General features: G+C 37.1%; 1 protein-coding gene across 2 annotated transcripts in view; it reads left to right on the top strand.

Annotated features, from left to right (window-relative positions):
* BICD1 (bicaudal D homolog 1 (Drosophila)) overlaps positions 1-14,656 on the top strand; it is a 212,679-nt gene extending 198,023 nt beyond the window's left edge. For both annotated transcript variants that reach the window (XM_012640988.1, XM_012640986.1), the window contains 2 exons: positions 9,173-9,248; positions 14,318-14,656. In XM_012640988.1, the coding sequence (XP_012496442.1) occupies positions 9,173-9,220 (48 nt within the window). In that variant the 3' untranslated portion in view covers positions 9,221-9,248; positions 14,318-14,656. The remainder of the gene's footprint in view (positions 1-9,172; positions 9,249-14,317) is intronic.
* Positions 14,657-20,587: the final 5,931 nt, after the last annotated feature.

Raw genomic sequence — 20,587 nt, 5'->3', positions numbered from 1 at the left:
TGGTGGTCAAAGTTGTACAAGAAACGCTGAAGGAGACGAGATGAGTGGTTAAGGAGCTTAGAGGAAGCTTCCTTCTGGGGTTGTCAGGAATGAGCCTGAAACTTGGCTCTGAATAGTCTGAGAGAGGAAGGGAGCATTTCAGATGAATATAATGATAGCAGCAAAGGCTTGTTGAAATGAATTTGTCATATGATCCATTTTGGCTTTTCTTATTTCATTGCTGTTAATAGCATTTACTTTGTTTCTTGAAGTCGAAAACCTCAAAACTTCAAGGTCATATCAACTTCCCTTCGTCCCGTATGTCTAGCTGAAGGACTCTGGACTGCGTGCTTTCACAGACATTCTCTCATAAACCCTGCAAGATTGGTATTTAATGTCTCCACTTAGCGGAGAAAAACACCAAGGCTCAGAACAGTTAAATTGCTCCTTTAGTTTCTCTCGGCTGTTAGTTGTCCCAGCTGGGATCTGAATGCGAAGGTCTCTCTGACGGACTCTAAATCCTGTGCTGAGATGGCTGTGAGCTGAGGAGCACAGCGGAGAGAGAATAGAGAATTAAAAGGAAAGCTCAGGCACCACAGGAAATTACTGCAAAAGCATCATTGATGAATGGAAGGAAATTACTCTGATGTATTATCCATTCCTGTGGATCTTTGTGAGAAACCCTCACCTAAGACTTGAGTGTATCTGTAAGTGTGTTAGTGACTCATTACAGAGAGCACCTTCGTGCTATGATAAGAATTTCTGAATATGGGAGATTTTTATAACTATGCAGGTTTTCTATCTCCACCTCAGTGCACAGTAAATAGAAATTTATATTCTCTACTAACATAATTATTCAGTTTTCACATTCTGTCATCAGTTTAGTTTTCCCCAATACCACCGATTTGGCCGTTTTCACTTCTCTCTACAATGCTTTTGCTAGGAGGGAAGTCTGCTAAAATTCAAGTGCAGATTCTCATTCAGAGTTTGTGCTTCTGGCCTTTTGTATGTATCTTTTTCCTTTGAGTGTCCTTAAATTAAAACATCTTTTTTTAAACTTCAACCCTTGGACTGCTTAGAGTTTGGAATAATTTAAGAGAATGTTGGCTAATCTTAGTTTATTTAGAAACTGAAGAAGAACTCTTGGCAGAGTAAGGGAGAGTACTAACTGCTTCCACTGTGGAGCAAGTATCAAAGGCCATTTTAGTCTGGTAGGGCTGCCATCACAAATTGCCACAGACCTGGTGCCTTAAACAGCAGAAATTTATTTTCTCATAGTTCTAGAGGCTCAAAGTCCAAGATCAGGGTGTTGGCAGGTCTGGTTTCCCCTGAGGTCTCTCTCCTGGCGTACAGATGCCCACCTTCTTGCTACTTCCTTCCATGGTCTTTTTCTGTGCACCGCATCCCTGGTGTCTCTGCAGGTCTTCATTTCCTCTTCTTTATGAGCACACCGGTCAGATTGGATTAGAGCCAACCCCTGATGGTGTTATTTTAATTTAATCATCTATTTAAAGGCCCTGTTTCCAAATACAACCATATTCTGAGGGACTAGGAGTTAGGGCTTCAACATATGAATTTGGGGGGAACACAGTTCAGTTTGTAACAGGCGCCATGGGGCGTTCCACATTCCACTGAAAGGGCATGGGGCAGGCAGTCAGAAACCAAGGCTGAGGGTCACAGCCTGCCCCTCTGTCCGTGGACCCTAAGAAAAATCACTTGACCATTCTGATCCTCAGTGTTTTAATCTGTGAGATAGGGACTATGACAACCAACCTCAATTGAGTTTTCTTTCCGGGCCCTAAAAAGCTTTTGTGCACTGTAACAGTCACACAGAAAGTGACTATGCATAAACTCTGTAACCTCTCTATGCCTCAATGTCTCATTTCTAAATGAAAATACAATCTATCTCATTGAGTTCTTATAAAATGAATGAGCCTTTGCATGCAGAGTATCTGCATATATATATATATAGCACTCTATAAATATTACATATTATCATTATTTCTCATCCTTTCCTCTTCATTCTACATTCCTGTTGCCTGCTTTTCCATTTTTGTCATTGCTCAAAATCCCAATTAGTGAATAGCTTGGAAACACGTGACTAGGTTTACAGAAAGAAGAAGGAGGAATATCCTTTCCCCTCCCATAAGGACATAAAAGAAGCTGCCTCTGTGCTTTGATCATTAACTATGCAGTGTTAATCTTAGGACAATCTATAGCTCTCTGTCAACTCCTTATCTAGTAGCTTTCATAATTAAATTTTCTTTTTTTTTTTCTTTTCTTTTTTTTGAGACAGAGTCTCACTGTGTTACCCAGGCTAGAGTGCCGTGGCGTCAGCCCAGCTCACAGCAACCTCAAACTCCTGAGCTCAAGCTATCTTCCTGCCTCAGCCCCCCGGGTAGCTGGGACTACAGGCATGCGCCACCATGCTCGGCTAATTTTTTCTATATATTTTTAGTTGTCCGGCTGATTTCTTTCTATTTATTTAGTAGAGACAGGGTCTCGCTCTTGCTCAGGCTGGTCTCGAACTCCTGAGCTCAAATGATCCACTCGCCTCGGCCTCCCTGAGTGCTAGGATTATAGGCATGAGCCACTGCGCCCGACCTTCAAATAGATTTATTAAACCTTTTTTTGAAAACAGTACCTCAGGTTAACAAAGATGATAACTATCTCACCAAGAGGCATGTGTACTCTTTGTGTTGTGAACTTCCATTTCTCCTATTTTTGAGAATATGTGTTGTCATTTTTAAAAGAAGGAAGGAAAAGAAGCAAGCACATACCCCTTTTCTTTTTACTTTTCTTGTTGAAGGAGAGATACTAAAAAATCATGGACTTATGAAAGACAAGGAAGAGGTGCCCTGGGAGAAAGAGAATGTGGAAGTGAGAGGATGAATACTTACATGTGTCAGAAGAAGAGATGTGGCAATAATAGTTTTTACACAGTAGAAAAGAAAGAAGTTTCTCTAAACTGTAGACCAACAAATTTGAGGCTGTTCATAGGCAAATTTCTGGACACGGATAAGTTTCCAATGCTCAGTATAAAATGGGGATTGCTAAAAGCCAGCGTGAGTTCATCAAGAATGACATAAGCTAGACTACCCTCATTCTCTATCTCATAAATGGGAAGTGGTAACAACTTTGGCAAACAACTAACCAGGTTTTTTTTTTAATATTCTTGAGGCAATTAGAGAAATCAATGCTAGAGGTTAGTATAATTGTTTAGATTCATAACTGGTTGAATGACATGTGCAAAGGGTTCAAATTCATACGTAGATATTTATGAAATATGGTCTCTACTTAGCCTGGCCGTGTTATTAGTTGCTAATCTTAGATAAAGATATCAAAGGCAGGGCTCAGTGGCTCAAGCTTGCAATCCCAGCTTTTTGAGAGGCCAAGGTGGGAGGATTGCTGGAGCCCAGGAGTTTGAGAACAGCTTGGGCAACACAGTGAAACCTTGTCTCTACAAAAAAATTTTTAAATAGCTGGATGTAGTGGCACATGCCTGTAGTCCCAACTACTCGGGAGGCTGAGGCAGGAGATCACTTGAGTCCAGGAGATCAAGGCTGCAGTGAGCTATGATCACACCCCTATACTCCAGTCTGGGAAGCAGAGTGAGACCCTAACTCTTAATAATAATAATGATGATAATAATAATAATAATGATAAGATAATAAGGTCATGATTATGACATTTTCTGATTTGAGAGAGAAGTGATTGGGAGAGGTAGCTAATATGCTAGATGACGGAATAGGATCCAAAAGATTCTTCAGGTAGGCAAAGGTGAAATGTATTAGGGGTAAACATAAAGTTAAAAGTATACAAAATATTGCACTGGAATTTCAAACACCATTATATTGCACTGGATGGAGGAAGCATGACTGGATAGCACCATCTATAAACAAAGCAAACTCAATATGAAATAGCAGCATGATGTGGCTGTTAAAAAAACTGCCATGAGGTTTCTGCTGTTTTAATAGGGTTGGGATATCTCAGAAGAGACAAGACAGTGCCCCTCTGTTCTTCACCAGGCATTTCTTATCACGCATGACTTCCTTTCTGATCACCTCATTTTTAGAAGGATGTGCACAAACTGGAACATGGTTAAAGGGCAAGGAGAAGAGTGAGGGAAGTTGACATAGTGTCTTGTAAGGAAGAACTTGGATGTTTGGCCTGAGGAAAACTCATAGGACAGAGATAGTTTTCTTGGGAGCGTGTGGAGTACCTGGCGGAGTTTATGGTAATGAGAGAAGGAGATATGGTATGGAAAATATGAGCTCATGAAAAGGTAGGGATGTGTTAGTTCTCAAGTCAGGAAAGCAAGCAGGTGGGGTCAAGCCATGCTATAGGGGACAATTTGCCACAAAGAGCGACGGCCCCACTCTGGCGGGGTGTGGTCTCCACACATCAGCTCTCTCCCACGTGGTCTTCACCAACGCCCACCCTCTGCTGCCATCCAGGCCAGATGTGGGGCCAAAACACAGACATGTTCCCTGCCCCCTTCTACGTGAGGCCCCGCCCATACCAAACAGCCACCAGTAGGCTCTTGCACTCCCTAAGGCATGGACTTTTAGAAAATTGTTTGATTTTCTAAATTGCATTGTAAAGTTTATAAATAATAGAAGCCCAAGAGAAAGCCACACAGCAAGACTTTCCCTCCCTGCTGATGAAACGTGTTATTTTCAGCCACCTCTTTTTAGAAACTGGACTATTATCCCCATCCCTGTCCCTTCATCTTGCTTTGTGTTTTTGAGGTAGTTGGTTGCCTTCAAATCAGTATCTCAACTCTATAGTGAAGTTCTTATGTTTCTTTGACTCTATGACCCTGATATTTTCTGGAGGTAGCTCATGTCAATTTGAGAGGCAAGCAGAATAGTAAATAGAAAATGGGCCTTAGCATCAGAAAAGTTTGAATTTAAACCCTTGTTCTGCCACTTTCCAACTGTGTGACCTCAGGTAAGTTAATATTCATGGTAGTCATTGATTAATTTAATATATGGAAGTTGTGGGGCACCTGCCATGATGCCAGGCTCTCTGTTTGTGTCTGGTGCGAGAGATCATAAAAAATGTTAAAAAAAAAAATAGTATCAAAACTCCGTGAGATTTTGATAGCGTCCTATATATCAAAAATACTTATTTTCCTCATTGTAGGAATAGTGAAAATAAAAACTCCAGAGTATTGCTAAGACTTAAGACAGATAACAAGCCAGATGTAGTGGCATGCACCTGTATGCACCTGTAGTCCCAGCTACTCAGGAGGCTGAGGTGGGAGGATCACTTGAGCCCAGGAGTTTGAGGCTGTAGTGTGCTATGACTACACCTGTGAATAGCTACTGCCCTCCAGCCTGGGTGACAGAGCAAGATCCCATCTCTTAAAAAAAAAGAAAATGTCTTTGAGTATGGTATGACATTTCTTCAGCCTGTGGCCTTTTTTGTTTTTTAAGAGATAGGATCTCACTCTGTCACCCAAGCTGGAACTCTTGAGCTCAAGCAATCATCCTGCCTTAGCTTCCTGAGTAGCTGGGACTACAAGTGCTCATCACCATGCCTGGCTAATTTTTTTAATTTTTATAAAGATAGGGTCTCACTATGGTGCCCAGGCTGGTCTTGAACTCCTGGCTCAAGCAATCCTCCCACCTTGGCCTCCCAAAATGCTGGGATTACAGGCGTGAGCCACCACTCCCTAGAGCCTGTGGCCTTATAATTAAACTTACAGTGTTATCTAATTCAGTTCTTATCATTCATGTAAACACTTTAATTTTATGATAAAATATCTTATTACTATTAGTAGAGACCATTAACAGTTTGCAGTTGCAAAGAATTTATCTGACTAATTCATTTTGTTAGGTGTCAGCATAGATGTCACAATCTCAAGGAATCATTGTCTGACCACTTAAGTTTAGTTAGTTAGATGTAGTCTACTTTAATTTAGTTAAATTTAGCTAACTTCTGCTATGAGATCCCATAATACTCTACAATTTCTTTGTCATAGGAGGCAATACAATGATGCGTTTGCAAGTTCAGTTCAACCCTTGGATCATGTAATTCTGGATTCAAATCCCATCTCTACCTTCTAATGGACTTTGTCAAGTTACTTAACCTAAGTCCCCCTCTCCTCATTCGTAATTTGGGATTAATAAAACAGGGTTAAAGGAGAGCATGTATATTAAGTGCCTATACAGTGCCTGACACATGGTAAGCAATAAATAATTACTAGATGCTGTCGTTGTCATCATTTCCATCACCATCATCATGACACTTTATTGAAATTGCTTATTGAATATGCTTGTCTTCCTCAGTGGAGCAGGGACCACATTTTCTCTGTTTACCTTTTGTCCCCACTGCCTAACACAGTTTCTGACACTTAATAGGAGTTTAGTAACTTGATTGTCGAATGGTTGAGATGAACCCTGGCGGCCAAATGAGAGCAGTGGCTTCGGGGGTTCTGCAATGCCTGGTCCTTAAGCCACATAATTGTCATCAAAAACAGTGAAATGTGGCCTAGTTCCTTGAAGAGTGAGTCTAGCAGAGCAGATCCTAGACAGAGCGAGAGCCCCAGCATCGCCCACCCCACCCCCTTCACTCTACAAAGTACATGCTAGGGCACATCTGCTGCTCAGCTGGGGGAGAAGTGAACATATTGGAAGGCTGTACACCCAAGAAGGATTTAGAAGACAATTGAGTCAGAGCAATATAGCTATTTTTTAGTTAGTTTTTCATCTATCACTTTACCTATGGAATTTGCTTTTTGTAATTTAAGGATAACACTTAGCTAAGTGCTTTTAAGTAATAAATGCAAAGTAGTAATAATTAGCCAGAGGTGATGTTACTTCTAAAGAAGGAAAAAGTGATGTTCGCTACAAATGTAAAAAATATATACCATCTGTTAAGCAGTTCATTAAGGGAGTGCACTGTGGTCCCGATAACCTGCTTTCTAAATTTTATCACAAAATATATTTTGAATGAATAATAATCTGTGACTATATTGGCAAAAAAATTACTTCTAATGTAAATGAGATATGAAAAAATATTTAAGCCATTTTAATACTCTAATTCCTCTCATTCTAAGCATTGCCATTTCTCACAGGCCAATACTCCGCTGTAGAAGAGCTTCACTTATACCTCCCTGGCAACGTAAGACGTATACATTTGTTGCATTTATGCAAACACACCGTAGGAGGGCAGCACACACCTGGTTAACTTAAAAACTGCGTGTGTGGTAGCCTTATCAAAATAGTTGTCTCGATTATCCCAAGACATTCCTAAGTTAACCACTACTCAGATAGGAAGGAAAGCTGTTGGAAAAGACAAAAAGAGCAAAGATTTTTAATAAGACAAAGGAATGCATTCCTTAAGACTCTGAGTTTCTACAAAAGGGAATCTGGACCTATTCAAGCTGCAAAATGGGAAAACAGAGTTAAAGAAAAAAACAGAATTTCCCAAATCTGAGGAAACAATTATTTGTTATGCTTGAAAGACTGTTACTGAGTATGATAATCTGAACACCAGCTACTCGACAAGAATCAGATCTCCTAGTTATTATTAATAAACAATAGTTAATAAGTCACTTTGCAAGAAAGACCACCATAATAAGAGTCCCTTCAATAATCTTTTCTTTTCTTTTTTCTTAAAGTTTACATCTTTCTTTCTTTCTTTTTTTGAGACAGAGTTTCACTCTGTCGCCCCAGCTAGAGGGCATCATCGCTTACTGCAACCTAGAACACCTGAGCTCAAGTGATCCTCCTGCCTCAGCCTCCTAAGTAGCTGGGTCTACAGGTGTGCACCACCATGCCCGGCTAATATTTTCTATTTTTAGTAGAGACGGGGGTTTCCCTTTTGCTCAGGCTGGTCTCTCCTGACCTCAAGCAATCCTCCCACCTTGGCCTCTCAGAGTGCTAGGATTACAGGCGTGAGCCACTACACCTGGCAATGTATTCTTGAATTAACTGAAATCAAGCCTACCTTATATTGTGTTCTACTTTTCATCACAGATAGTTTTAGTGTACTCATGATGTCTTATATAAAAGCATTAGCAATTTTCATGAATTTTGGTATTCTGGAGTTATAGGCAGGTTTTGTTATAACAGAATGTAATGACTTTAGAACAAGGCGATACTTAGATATAAGCCTTTAATTGTAAATTTCAGTAGAACCTCATTAATAAAGGCTGGAAATCCAGAATTTGTGATAATTTGGCTTAAATGTTATATAACATAAAGGGAAAGGGATTTGCTAAGCAAATACATAGTCTAAGCAGTTGGCAAGAGGAAATACTTCAAACATTTAAGAACAATTTTTAAGTTTGCCTCTTTAACTTATTTGCAAAAATATGATGTATGCATTTGTAACTAGCTTCTTGCATGATTCTAGTATGGTCAGCCTGGTACCAGCAAACAGACTGATTTTTGATTTTTTAGAACACCAATCTTTCTTGGAGTAGATGATTAACATAATCCATCAGCTAAACTATGGACTTTTACTAGCTAGCACTTTGTTAATCTAGTGCGAGTTATCTTATGTGACTTTAAAATGGTAAAAACAAAGTGTAGTTCCCATTAATTCAGGTTAGCTTTCTCCATCAATCCAAGTTACTAACAATTTACTACATAATAAACATTCTGAGATTTCTGCTAACAATCCTTTTTTCAATGTGTAAAATCAATTTTCAGAAAACAGTAAAGATGATTCCCTTGTTTAATATCATTCTGTTAATCATGGAAAAGATTATGTTGCACGCTTTTCTCAGTGTACCTATGGGACCGACAACATGCCTGTGTGTCCTGATGATAAAGTCAGTTATCCAAATATATTCCATTTAGGAATAGCAGATCTAAGTGCTAAGCAAGTAACCACCATCATGTTCAAATTCAGAACTCGAAGATCTTTCATTATATTAATAGACCCTGTATTTTTAGATGTATCAAAACACCAAATACAAATGGCCACCTATGTCCTAATGTACTTGAGAAATCTCGCTACTAATTTTTTAACACTAGTGTTTAATACTGCATTTAATTAAGAAAAAAGGCCTGTCTTTTCTATTGGCATCAATCAGAAAAAGAAAATGCTTAATCCAGATGTTTGTGTGAATGCACATTCCTCACTAAATCTCTCAGGCAGCTGCTTTAGCTACTGTTACTAACATCTTGCTCTGTCATCTCTTTGTATACATGTCTAATTTATCAGTTTCTTGTAGATTGTCAGCAGCCTGCTGCCTCCGTACCGCCACAGTGCTCACAACTAGCCGGGAGGCAAGACTGCCCAACTGTCAGGTAAATTCAGACGTCTCTTCTCTTCCCACCCAGCTGCATGTCAGATCCGTAGACCCCTGGTCCCCCATCCAACTCCATATCTGCTAGACATCATTATATGTTGCTATGTTTTATTTCAATATGGGCCACATAAACATACATTGGATACCTGCAGTCCGTGTGTTCCCGGTGGAAATATAGGAGAGCTGGAGTTTCTCTTACCGGCCACAAGCTGGTGAATTGATGTCTGCCTTCAGCTCCTTTGTGCGACTAAATATTTGGATTAATCCAGTGTTTCCTTACATTCCAAAATATAAAACCTGGAATTGTTAGGATGTCTGTCCTACTCTTCCTTTTCTTTTGTCCTTAAAATATATTTCTCAAGCAAACAGGAAGAATATAAAGAATTAGATATAAAATATATCTATAATAATATCTGTTCCAAGACAACTTTATAATAAAGTGTTTCTATTTTCTGTCCACTCATACCCTCATTAAAACTGAATTGGAAAGGTGGAAACAAACCGAGTAGGTGGCATTCAGAAGAGAATGTTTGCAGTGGTAGTGCCCTTTATGTGAGATTAGCTGAAGAATTTTCAAGGCAGATTTGCACACTGCCTGCACACTGACCCGGAGAGTTTGCTGATGATTCCTACTCATCCTGGGTGAACTTCACACAGCCTCACAGTGGCCCGTCAGGACCTCATCCTGGTCATAGCATACTTTGTCTCCAGCTGCTTGGCCTCGGTGCCAAGCTTTAGTAGGTTGGTTGTGGCTTTCATTGTCTCCTCATTGTTCTCTCCTTATTTTGATGGCACTGCTGTTCTTCTACCAGAGGAAGGCTTCTTTTGAACAGGGGCAGGCCCAGACATATTCCCAGTGTGTCTGAGGAGTAGGTGTCCGTAGCAGGCTGCACATGGTCATGGATTGGAGCCCCAAGAGCTGGGGAGCAGCAAGTGCAGAAACACAGGGGCAGCCGAAGCTCAAGTGTGGTGAGGTCTCAGAGCCGGTTGTGCAGCCACCTGTAGAAGCGGAACATTGAGTTAGCAGGAAAAGGGACATTATTACAGAGGTTGCCGGCCAGGGTCTTCCGATCGATGTCTCAGTAGACTGTTCCCACCATCTTCAGCAACAGGGCTTTTCTTTCAGAATTCTTTGCTAACATACTAATGCCATTTTATAACAGCAGTAATTCCAAGTAGAAATTATTATAACATATAACACAAATAACAGAGTAATTTCAATTACATGAGTAACTGAATATAACTGTGCATGTTCAGCCCATCTCAGTGGGATGCTACACGTGCAGTGGTTAAAAACGTAGGCTCTTAACCTACAGTCCGTTCTCCACAAAGCACCCCCCACCCTCACCTGGGGCCTGGGACAGTGCCGGCATGTGACGGATGTGCAATAAATACTGATTACATGGATGAGTGAAAGAGCTCCGGAGTCACAGTGCTTGGGTTTGAATCCCAACTCTAACACCCGCTAGGTGTGTAATCTGGGAAAGTCGCTGTTGCTAAGATTCATTTTCAATGAAGCACAGGCCTGGCTTGTAGAGTCTGCTCAATATGTTATCAGTACTAACTGTTCTTAGTACCTTACCGTTCCTCAAGACAAAGATCTGCAGTCTCTTTCATAACCCCTTCTAACTTGTTTTGGTAAAGAGTGGAGAAGGCTACTGTTTTGTTTTGCTTTGTTTGGGGGGTGGGCGGGTATCACTATGTTGCTCTGGCTGGACTTGAACCCTGGGCTCAAGCAATCCTCCTGCTGCAGAAGGCTACTGTTTTAAGTGTTTTAAGTAGGAAAATGGAAAGGCTGGGAGAAAATTTTTTTAAGTTTAATTTTATTTCACCTTTCACCCTGATTTTTTTTTTTTTTTTTTGAGAACCACTTTGACTAAACAATTACGTAGCCTAGTTTCATCTGTTCTGAGATTACTGAATTTAGGTTGCTTGCTACCCCTATAGGGATGATTTACTGTAAAGAAAAAGCAATTTAATAAATTACCAATGTTTCCAGTTTCTACCCACATGAATACAGCATGGCCCAGAGCCCGCTTCTGCTGTTCCTTATTGTGGTCGACACAAAGAAATGATTAAATGCATATAGACTTGAAAAGACTCCTTTTCAGAGTTGCAGGGATGATGCCTGGCTTCCTTCCCACCCATGCCTGCTGCCACATGGCTTGAAGCTAATGCCTTCACTGCCCTCCTTACTCCTTCCTGGCAGAAGAGTTAACACATAGCCAACATTTGAATTCTTACTATGCACACATATTAATCGTTACAACTTCCTGTAAAGTAAGCACAGTTATAATGTCCATTTTTAAATGAGGAAATCTATGTTTGGGAAGGAAAAATTACATGTCCAGGGTCACACATCCTGAACACAACCGAGCCCAGTGACTCCTGCCTGCCACTGTACAGAGCTGACAGCAGAGAGGCTTCCCCGTGTCAGTTACATGGAGAGGAACAAAGGAAGAGTATGTAAGTCTGGACTCTTCCCCTGAATTGAAAGGAAGTGTTTATCTAATGAGAAACATGACAAAATTTGCTAAGAATGTTGAGTGATTTCAGATCAGGTGTTCTCTGTTTCTGATTTTGAAAAATTGTTTTGTACTTCCCCCAGTTTATACATACATTCAAATAACTTTTAAGGTGTATAATTTTTTTTATTAAAAGAGCATTTGCTCACATTTAAAAATGTAAAACTTTTCCACGTATACTTTTTATAGATTGATTCCATTGTAGAACTCAATTATCAAAATTGTTTATAGATAATAGATATTATAATGAGAAAGGAATGCCCACGGTATGCAGCTTTGAATATAATATTTAAATATAATATATAGAAATGTTTGTATTTAGCACTTCTCCCCTTCTATTGAATAGCTGCTTACTTGGGGAAAAAAAGAAGAAACTTTCTGAAGATGCATCCAATTTTTTATCTTATTAATAGTTTCCTAAGCTTACTGTTTACAACATGATCTGCTTATGAAAAGTAGATTTGTCAATGGTAAATATTGAGTAACAAGGGGGCTCCTGAAGATATTTGATAGTCAGAACTGAAGTTGAATTTATTCTATACCTTAAATGATTAGAATTTATCAAATATTTATATTCAAGAAATAATTTTTTAATCCGTAAGCCAAGAATATGTTTCTTATGGGTTAATATATATATACAGTGTGATTGCGTTTTATGCAAATTTAAAATAGTAATGCTATAATATAAAATATTTGTAACTCTCACTTTATGTAAGAAATTTGAAATAATGAAAAAATTTTAGATCATCACAAATGAAATGTCAGGGTGTTGGCCAACTGAGCTCTAATCTTTGTTTAAGCTGTTGCTATACACTTCAGCAGGTTAAGCAGAAGGACTTGCCTTCCTTCATCGAGAAGAGTATTGGATTACACAAGGTCTTCAAAAACATACCCCTCTGTATAATGTGACCACACATTACTCACTGTAGCTTATGTTGCATAACGTATTTTGTTTCCTAAAAAGAAATCAGTCCTAAATCATGCAGATTTATAGAAAGAAACTGTGGTAGGTCCATGAAGAAAGTCTGTCTGATTAAGCTATAACCCGTGGTTTTCCAGACAATCTGACTCTGTTTGCAAGGTCAAGGATAAATCTTGCTATGCATTATTTTCTTTTTTCTATTTTTAATTTATTTTTTTAATTGACAAAACCAGGCACTATTTTCTTAGTTCTTTTTTTGAAGCTCCAGTTCTTCCATGGTAGCTCCAGTTCTACCACATTTTAAAAATAGGTAGGAAACATAATTTTTATCCATGGTTGTCTTAACCAGTACAGAACAGCAAATCTTCTTTTAAACTAAATTTACAGGAGGTCAAAGAATTTGAGAAGTGAGAGTAACCTCAAGCAAACCAGATATTTTACATAATTATGATTTGATATTAAATTTCAAGGGATATACATGAAGGAAAATTTCAGTACCAAAGATAAAAATTATTTGTTTAATACTAAGTTTTAATGGCTTCAGTGATAATACTAGCTTTAACAAACTGTTTAAATCAGTCTCCTCCACTTGCCGGGGTTGACCCATTCCTTCTCTGGAATGAACTGAAAAAACAAAAACAAACTGTTTAAATCAATTAATAATAATAATAAACCTTGACTAGTTCTCCTAAACATCACTCCCGGCAGAAATGAATTGTATGGATGGTACTGAATTTCATAAGATAAGGGAAAATAGCAGAGATTTGAAAAATACCGATCTTTTCTAATTAAAAAACAAACAAAAAAAACCCATATTGTGATTTCCCCACTGGTAGTCACATTTAAAAGATCTGAACCCAAATGTGTTTTATAGTTTTACCCTAGAAAACTCAGTGATTTTGCTTCCTTATGCTTAAAGATTATTCGTCTAGACATTGATGGGCCTGCACAACTGTTCATTTAAACTGGTGGTTGTCAGTGGTGGTCGTTTGGAAAGCTACCTTGTGTATAAGTATACTTAACAAATGGGAAGTGTTATAAAACTCTTCAGTCGTTTTCACACCACCAAGCTAAAGCAGGTATCCTTAGAGCAAATGAGGCTTCCATAGGCAAATTATTCATCCTGTTGAATCTGGATCCACCAGAGAACTGTAGAATCCTCTAAACTCCAAAGCCTTGGTCCACCCATCAGCACTGCTGGGAGCTCTTTGGAAATGCAGAATCCCAGGTCCCACCCCATACTTACTGAATCAGAATCTGCTTTTTACCAAGTCCCAGGTGACTTGTGTGCACATTAAAGTTTGAAAAGAACTGATCTAGTGAAATCTCAGAGCTAACCCAGAGAGCTAGGACAATGAGATTGTGTGCAAAAATGGAAAAGAGTGACATCAGGGGAAGAGTTCATGTATCATTTCCCTACCACATTTCATTTTTCTTATTTCTGCCTTGTTTTGAAAAGCCATAGTTGTGTTGGCATGTTTTAGATTTAAACCATTTTCTGTGCAAAATTTCTGTTCACCTTTTAAAAATGTATGTGAAAATAGTTTACTTAACCCTAACGACTATGCCTGGCCCTTTGAAAATGCGTTTCCTGCTGACACGCCTGTTTCTCCTTTCCAGTCCTGACACAGCTCTCCCTGACGAGCAGCCGCATTCCAGCCCCCAGTGCACCCCTCTCCGCTGTCTCTCCAAGCCTCCTCACCCCTAGTCTTCATTTCCTATGGACAAACACCTGGGGTGAAAGTTTTGTAGCCACACGCAGGATACTGCCCAAGATCCAGCAGGTGTTTTCTTCTGGGTTGTTGATATACACTTGGGTTAATGTCTGTCATTTTGGAAGATGAGAGAAAGTTGAGAAGAATAACACAAAGCACAGACCCTGGTGTGATAAAACCTTCTATGGTTTCTCTAAGTCACAGATAAACTTCTGCAATCAAATGGCTACAGTTCAGTTAAATTAAAAAACAAACAAGAAACATTTATCTCAGATGGCTGGCTTTACCTCGATAGCATAAGAGAGACCTAAGACAATGTAAAATACATATATTGTAAAATCATCTTTCCTCGCACTCCAAATTCAGCTATAGAAATTGATTCCAATATTTTTTGCCATTGATATTTATTTTGTACTTTATTTGTTACATGATGATTTATGTCTATAAAAATAATTTCTGTGAGAGGTGAATTTAATTCATTTATTTTCAGATTTTCAGATAAGCATAATTTGCTCAATGAAGTATGAGTTTTAATTTACTTTGAAATCTGGAATTGGCCAGACTGCGGTCATTTTTCTTGCACAAAATGATTAATGAGGTGCATCAGAATGTTAACAATAACTGTATTTTGCTGCTACACTAATATGTTTATGCTCTTATTTTCTAATCAGCTCATTAACTGCTGGGTTTTGTTTTTGTTTTTGTTTTTTTAACTAGAGTTCTTCACTGGACATTATTAAGTAAATCAAAAAAGGAGACTAAGTTATGATCCATTGATATATTCAAGTTTTGATGGTATCTTTAATTTTTTTAAATTGCAGTTGAGTAGATGTACTGGTGCTGCTCCTTTATATGTGTGTGTGTGTGTGTGATTATGTTAAAGAAGGCTAAATAACTTGAAGGGAAAAAATGGTGTGTTTATTTAATGACCAGAATTTTTTTTTTTTTTACTTCTCCCAAATTCAGGGTCCTACCATGAGTCTTTCCTGCTAAAAGGTATCAAGTACAAATAGGAAAATATATACCTATAGATAAATGTAAGGTAGCCTTTGGATAATTAATTTACCCAGAAAGTGTTCAAATTTTGGTCAAAATTGTATGTTTTGTTGTTGTTAGGTTTTTTCATAATGAATCTTCCTTGCCAAAAAACAATAGATAATAAACCTTAGCTCACTGTCTACTTTTGACAAACACTCAGGTGCCTACAATCACATTATATTGAGATAATACATGTTCCTAGTTAATTTACAGATTCTGCTGGGTAACTTTTATGACTTGATTTAAGGCAGTGGATTTTCATAGCAAAATTTATTTTGCACATAATCTGACAAACAAGGAAAACAGCTAATTGAGCTGAAAGGTCTAAACACTCTTGGGCTCCTTAACTATCAAGTGCTGCCCACACAATTGCTCCTAGCCCTGATTCCTTGTTTTTGTCAGGTAGCCTTAACTTATTTAAAACCATAAGGGTTTGACCTTTTCATATAAGGATATATGTAACTTCTCTTCAAAACAAAACAAACAAAACGATCCTTGCTGTTAACACCAAGGACAATTAACAGTGCAGGGCACTAACAATGGAGATCTAGGAGCCACTCAGCTGGGAAGTGGGTGGCACAGTAACGGAGTGGTCTGCTGACAACCAACCCGTAAGTCCTAAAGCACATTGCAGGAGCTTTTGTCAGTCCTAGGCCTATTAAGTAGAGGTCCCTGTTACCAAAGCAACCAAGAGGTTTTTTTGTGTTCCTTAAATGAGTGCTATTTTCAACAGTGTCATTTATTATGCAACTTGGAATAAATAGTTGAAATCTTCATGAAAATAGGGATTCAGTTTACAGTACAGAAACAGAAACAAAACAAATCTTCCTAAAGTCCTAATCATAACAGCCTAACCTCCTGCCCTTTCCTACCTGCATTGCCTTGCTCTTCCTAAACATTTTCGTCATTGTCTTGGTGTTGTATCTGCCTAGTACCAGTTATTAGTGAGATAGTGTGGATTTTATTAGTGTTCAATTAAAGAAAGCTTACCCCCACCCTCACTTTTTCTTTTCCTTTTTTTTTTTTCTTTTTTAAGCATATCATATGTTTGGACCTGAGAAGTGGCATAGCTGCTAAGTTGACTTTTAATAAAAATTGTGCCTGAGGGAAAATAATGCCCTTTTAAAAAAGTACCTGGGAACACCTTCCTTTATATATTGCCTCGTCAGTTTTGTTTGGTGGGACTGGGCGTTCAGCAGCGAGTACTGTCTGCATGTGATGATAGGGTACTTCTGCCTGTTGCATTCTTACTCCCTTACTCTGCATTTAGGACCCAGTGAAACGCTGGGTCGTATACCAAACATTTATTTCTTCCAATAAAAAGTTTATTATTAAGTCTATTATAAACTAGTTTTATTTTGATTCTTTATCTTAACAGAGTGGGAAGTGCTTGTTTTGAAATTAATTTTGTGAAAATATTAATTTTAGCAAAATTTTACCAAGAAGATATAGAAACTTGGAAATAAACTTCTCATTTTCAGCACAAAATTAGATGATAGTCCCTAAGTAGTGAGAAAGAATACCATGTATTTACACTGTGGCATCATTTAGTATAGTTCAAACTGAGCCATATCTCTATTTATTTACAGGCATTTAAAATGAATAAATATGTGTAGTGTTGATAAAAATCAGTACCTGTAAAGATAACATCAGGAATTCAAAAGGAAATTGAAAATTGAAGAACTAGTGAGAACCAAAAAGAACAAACCTCAGTAAAACTAATTAAAGACATACTTGGGGAGGGAAAATAAACTGCAGAAATGCATTAAAAATACTAGCTAATTATTGCAAACATGGTGAGCAAAGATTAAAGATAACTAGCAGAGTGGTTGCAAAATAAACAGGTAGTTTTTAAAAAGTAAGCACAATCACAATGCTGAAAGGAATAGTTAGTATGTAGAAATGCTTTCCTACTGAGGATTTTCCTTAATTAAAAAATGATAATAAAAAAGAGCAATAAATTGCCTTTGGTCTGAGTGCTCAAGGGCATGAAGGACCTTGGATTGATCTTTCCAATTAACTCATGGTTCATCAGATCCCTTTCACAGACCCATTTTGGGTTCCAATAGAAGGAATTTAGGAATTTCTCAATAACTTTTGAGAAAACAAAAAGTTATTAAATAATTAAGACCTATTTAGAAATTATACTTTAGCCAAAGCAAGAGGAGGTACAATAGTGATTTTCAAGAAAAGAGAATTTAACAAATGATAGATACCAGCTATAGATATTGTTACTGAGACTAGAATAAGAGAGTCTTCAGTGTGAAGCATTTATATTAACTCTAGAAAAGAGATTTTTAACACTGGGAAATTAATCATTGACATTGATAATCATAAGGAAGATTTGTTTTTTAAAAATTGAATATTATTGGTAGTCTAGTGAGGATTAAGTGGCATGGTATCTTGTGATAATGTATTATAATTCCAGGAGCTCATAATTCTATGATTCTTTTATTTTAAATTTTAAAATAAAATTTTACCAGTTAGTCATAAAATATTTTATATTTGAAGATAGGATGGCAATCTTAATTTTTCCAAGATATTTGGTTTTTTTTAAAAAACGGATTGTTGGTATTATTTTTCTTTCCAGCTATATTTCATAATATCTTTAAAGTTGTCCAGAATATAGTAATTTTGCTAAGAAACTTCAATTGTCAGAGTCTAAAGAATCAAATGTCCTCAGAAATACTTCAGAAATAGACCATATACAATCCCTTAGGAAGGGGCAAATGCCTCTAAAATTTTATCTTTATTTAAAAAGATATTCAATCTACAACATCTGCTTTTTCCATGCTTTGGAGAATATTCTTGTACAGATAAGTCCTGTTTCAAGCAAGCATAAATCAGGTCCTATCAACTAGGAATGTGGAAATTTCCTGATTTACTGCATTAAATAAAATTCTCTACAGTTCTTAAGTGGAGATTACAAAACATGAAAAGGAAAAAATGAAATATATTTTCTTCTGGGATAAGAATGTCAAATTTAATGTATAATTGTCATAATCAATCAGCCAAAAGATGTAATCTGTCTCTCAGACACAGCAGGGGAAGCTGGTGGAGTTCCAGTAAGGAACTATTCTGGTTCAACCCAAAGATGCCACAAATGCATTGATACGGAAGATGTAAAGTAGGACTAAATTTGAACGAAACTCTTAGGATAAAGTTCACAATTTTAAAAAGTTTGCCCTCCAGTTCTTTTGTTTGTTTATAAACTAGATTTTAAATAATCCTTGTATTTAAGACTGCAAAAAATTTACAAGAATATGTTTTCAAATAAAGGGAAAATACTTCTTCAAAAAGCTATTGAACTGGAGTTTTGATAGATAAGTTATGATAGCATGATTAGTGCTGATATTGGCAAGTAATGTTTTATCTTAAAATCAATTTCTGTGGACATACAAGATCAATCTAGCTGCCGAGTGACCTTTTCCATTGTCTGTAATAATGCCCCCGGATGAGTTGTATCAGAAATTAAATTAATTCTTTATTTAAATGCCAACTTAACTGCCATAGTCCCTGATATATTGCATTTACAGCCTGAACCTATTATGTTAACACCTGAAAGATTTCCTCTATATCTTTTTGAAAGATATCTCTTTCATCCTTATTACTCAAAGTGTAATTGAAAGAGATATTTACTACTAGGATATGTTCCCCAATTGAAAAATTTCCAGAAATAATATGCCGCTTAAGAAGAGGAGCAGTTAACTACCTTTAGTGTAAGGACAAGAGTGCATACAAGTATGCAGTGTAAAATGTTTGCATGAGATATTTCATATCATGTAAGCTTTCCAATATTCATAATATGAACACTATAGAAGTCTTATTTCTCTTGTGATCTTCTGTCCATTAGGAATGTAAGGAGACTGTTACCTATATCTGGTCTCCTTTCCATATTGAAGTGCATGGCTCTAATCCTCAGTGTATTTTTATCCCTTTTCTCTGAAGTTATTTAAAATTTTGCCCTATTTAAACTGAAGCCTGGACAAACTGCTGAGCCAGATTATTTCTGTGATTGAGTTTAATTACTGTAGAACACTTGTTAAGAACACATTTTTTTTTTATTTTAACTTTTTTTCTTTCAGAATTATTCTTTGGATCATTATTGTTCTCTAATGAAAACACTGAGAAGTAAATTTGATACTTAGGATAAGTGTATGTTTTTCTTTTAAAAAGTCATTTTAAAACAAAGATCAGAGAGCTATAAAGTAAAGGGAAATACCATTTTGTTTAAAAATCATTATTCAATGATAATGGAGATACAGAATGAATCATTGGGTCCATAGGTATGATTTGTGCAGTAAGTCTTAGAGGAAATACATCATTTTAATATTATTGCCACAAAATTTTTAAGCTCAAGGTTTGACTGTTGGAGTCAATTAATTCTTTGAAAATCTTTTATGACATTTTTGTAAACTACTCAGTGTTTTTATTGGCATGATTATGCATATATGATGGACCATACATGATTCTGATATTGTATTTCTTTCCAGTGTTAACATTTGTGTCATGTGTGGCCAACCATGATTTGTACACTGTATGATTATTGTTGTAATGATTCAGCTATTCCTACATTTAATTGCAGTTTATTATTATGCCTTTTGGGGTTAAGTGATGTGAAATGTTTCCACCTACTGATTATACCATATGAAAACATGACTAAAGGACTGATCTAAGAAACCTTTTTGTTGCTAATTATTTTTAAAAATCCGAATTTCAAAAGAAATGTTCTCGAAGACACACGCATTAATTTTAAATTGAAAAAAATCTTATGAATTTATTATTGCTTGTAATTTTTAATTTTTTTATTGTAAACAATCGTAAGTGAATGTCTCATGGGAGAATCCATATTATATGTGCTTGTATTTGTGTAATCTGATCATGCACTCAATGGTTGGAAAAGGCACTCCAGTGCTAAGAAAATAACCAGAAGCCAATATATCAATTCTTACATCTTGGTTTATGTTACCAACTGAATATGGTGTAATGCATAACTTTTTCCAGTAAATAAACTGGTTATCTTTTGTTCATTTCATCAGTGCTACTTTTTATCAGTTTGAGCAATTTTTTTGTATGTCATTTTGATTTATGCTTACAAAAATGAAAAGAGTATATGAATTTCTATGTGATCTATGTA

This window comes from Propithecus coquereli, unplaced genomic scaffold, assembly GCF_000956105.1.
Source record: "Propithecus coquereli isolate 6110/MARCELLA unplaced genomic scaffold, Pcoq_1.0 Scaffold16, whole genome shotgun sequence".
Classification (NCBI taxonomy): Eukaryota; Metazoa; Chordata; class Mammalia; order Primates; family Indriidae; genus Propithecus; species Propithecus coquereli.
The sequence above is the reverse complement of the archived record's forward strand: the minus strand, read 5'-3'. Positions and strand labels throughout refer to the sequence as shown.